The sequence below is a fragment of the Ipomoea triloba genome, chromosome 4 (assembly GCF_003576645.1).
Source record: "Ipomoea triloba cultivar NCNSP0323 chromosome 4, ASM357664v1".
NCBI classification, from domain to species: Eukaryota; Viridiplantae; Streptophyta; class Magnoliopsida; order Solanales; family Convolvulaceae; genus Ipomoea; species Ipomoea triloba.
In genome coordinates, this window is record NC_044919.1 from 28,960,653 (window position 1) to 28,963,045 (window position 2,393).

Sequence of the window (2,393 nt, forward strand, 5' to 3'; positions counted from 1 at the left end):
TATCCACCATCATTATACAGTCACTACTCGAGACTGTACACGGACTAATTTAAATAAATCACACAGGAAATTTAAATTGCAAGAAGATTACATACGACAACGGCTCAAGAGAGAGTTACAAGAGTCATGTTCTACTCACTTGGTCGACCACCTTTCATGGTGTATTAGAATATATGTGGATATACATGCATGGGTGTTAGATTATTGAAAATATGTTAGCTAGAATAAAGGGTGAGGATCATATAATAATAATACCAATATTTTGGTTATCCAAAAAATATCTGCACTTAATTAAGCTAAGAGACTTTTTCCTTTAATTAGTATATATGTATAAACTAACAGATTTTCCTTTACTTTTGATGATGAATAGATTAATAATGTCATCCGATCCATATCCATCCTTCATTCAGCCCTATAAATAAGAGCAGCATGACGAATTCTTGAAAGCACCATCCAATCCAATTCAAGCTAGATAAGTAGCTATCCCTAGCCACAACTATATTTACATATTTGTTTGAATTTGTTTAGCAGATTTTAAGGATCGATTATTATTGAATTGAAATGGAGAGAATTAGAGAGTTGTCGTCAAAGAAGGCGGCGGTGATCTTCACCAAGAGTTCTTGCTTCATGTGCCACAGCATTAAGGCGCTGTTCTACGAGCTGGGAGCCAGCCCGGCGGTGCACGAGCTCGACCAGGACGTCAGCGGCCGGGAAATGGAGTGGGCATTGCGGAGCATGGGCTGCAACCCTTCCGTCCCCGCCGTCTTCGTCGGCGGCCACTTTGTCGGCTCCGCCAAGGACGTCATATCTCTTCACCTCGATGGTTCTCTCAAACAAATGCTCATTAACGCTAAGGCCATTTGGTTCTAGCACTTACTTACCTACCTGCAGCCTACTTACCTCGACTATATATATATATATATATACCAACTCCATCTTCAACTATATATATATACACTACTACTTGTCTTCTTGATATATACTTGTGTTGGAACAACCAAGTCAACCGTATATGTATCAAGATTTACTTACAATTCGCCATGTTTTATACAAATGGCTACTCATCAAATGAAAACTAGTTTTTCGAGTTAATTTTATGCTCACTTTAATTTTCTTGATATATCTTGATCTTCTAGTCCATTATTTCTTTGTACTCATGTTCAACATGCATGCATATGTATCAAGTACTATAACCTGTATCGATTATATTTTATATAATTAGGTATATATGTCATAGATAATCATATTTAATACTATCCACTACATATAAAAATATCTTAATTAATCATGAGTGTAATGGAAGCGACCACGTCTCTTGAAATACTAGAGAACATATATAATATTATTATTCTAAATGCAAGCACATACATGTAACTATTCATATTATGACATTTTACACAACATACATTCTTTAATTTAATATAAAAAAAAAACAATCTATCTAATAGTGCGGACTCGTTCAAATTAAGAAAACCTATATGCGACAGTTCCCTTCGAGAGTCAAACTTAAAATATTGTAATTACTAAACTAAATGTGAAATCATATTCGAGTTGTCCTAAAAATTGAATATGCTATCTTAGTTTCTCTCAACATAATTATCACCCAAAAGAAGGGGATTAATGAAGGAATATAATAGATTGAGATCAGCTCCTTAATTGCATGGAATCAATGCTAGCTTTTTGGATTCGTTAGGTTTAATTAGCTTTAAGAGAAATGATTAACCCCTAATTATCATGGAGTGGATATGATTAATGCATAGTATCCATCCATCATTAACTCAAGATGCATGTGGAGAGTGAATCTTCCCAAGTCACAAAAATTCTCATGGTTCCACCACTATCACCAAGTTGAGATATAATTGATACTATATTCGTACCCATCACATATTCACATTCACATAAAAAGCAACTTCAACACAACAAAAATACAGTCCATCTGTACTCAAAAAAAAAAAAAAATACAGTCGATCTCAACTCAAATATTTACCTTTAATAATTTCTACAAAAGAAAAATAATTTAAGAATTACTCTTTCCTCAAAACTCAAAATTATCAAGGACTCAATCACTAACAAGATGATCGTCCGTGAACAACATTCAATCCTATATATTCTCGGGAATCTCGGCACTAGTTAGCTAGCTACCCATTCCTACTACATACAAACTAGTTCAACAATAGTATAACACCAATGATAAGTATTCAAATCGAAACCCTAATTTAACTTCACACACACACACAAAAAACAATAATAATAATACAAAACTAAAGAGTAGAAGTTTGACTCCTACTTAATTAACTGTCACACTCCATTTCGATAAAAAAGAGTCGATGTAAAATTGTATCATTGACCGGGTTGACTCGTTACTATCAGGCTGATTTCGGGCCGGCGAATCC

General features: G+C 34.4%; 1 protein-coding gene across 1 annotated transcript; it reads left to right on the forward strand.

The window, feature by feature from the left end:
• The first annotated feature begins 463 nt into the window (after positions 1-463).
• On the forward strand, positions 464-1,109 carry LOC116017599 (glutaredoxin-C11-like). Its single transcript, XM_031258209.1, has one exon. The coding sequence runs from the start codon at positions 562-564 to the stop codon at positions 868-870; it is 309 nt and encodes a 102-aa protein (XP_031114069.1). The 5' UTR covers positions 464-561; the 3' UTR covers positions 871-1,109.
• The last annotated feature ends 1,284 nt before the right edge of the window (positions 1,110-2,393 follow it).

Coding starts and splice junctions, on each gene's coding strand:
- LOC116017599 (XM_031258209.1), top strand. CDS start 562: ATGGAGAGAATTAGAGAGTTGTCGTCAAAGAAGGCGGCGGTGATCTTC.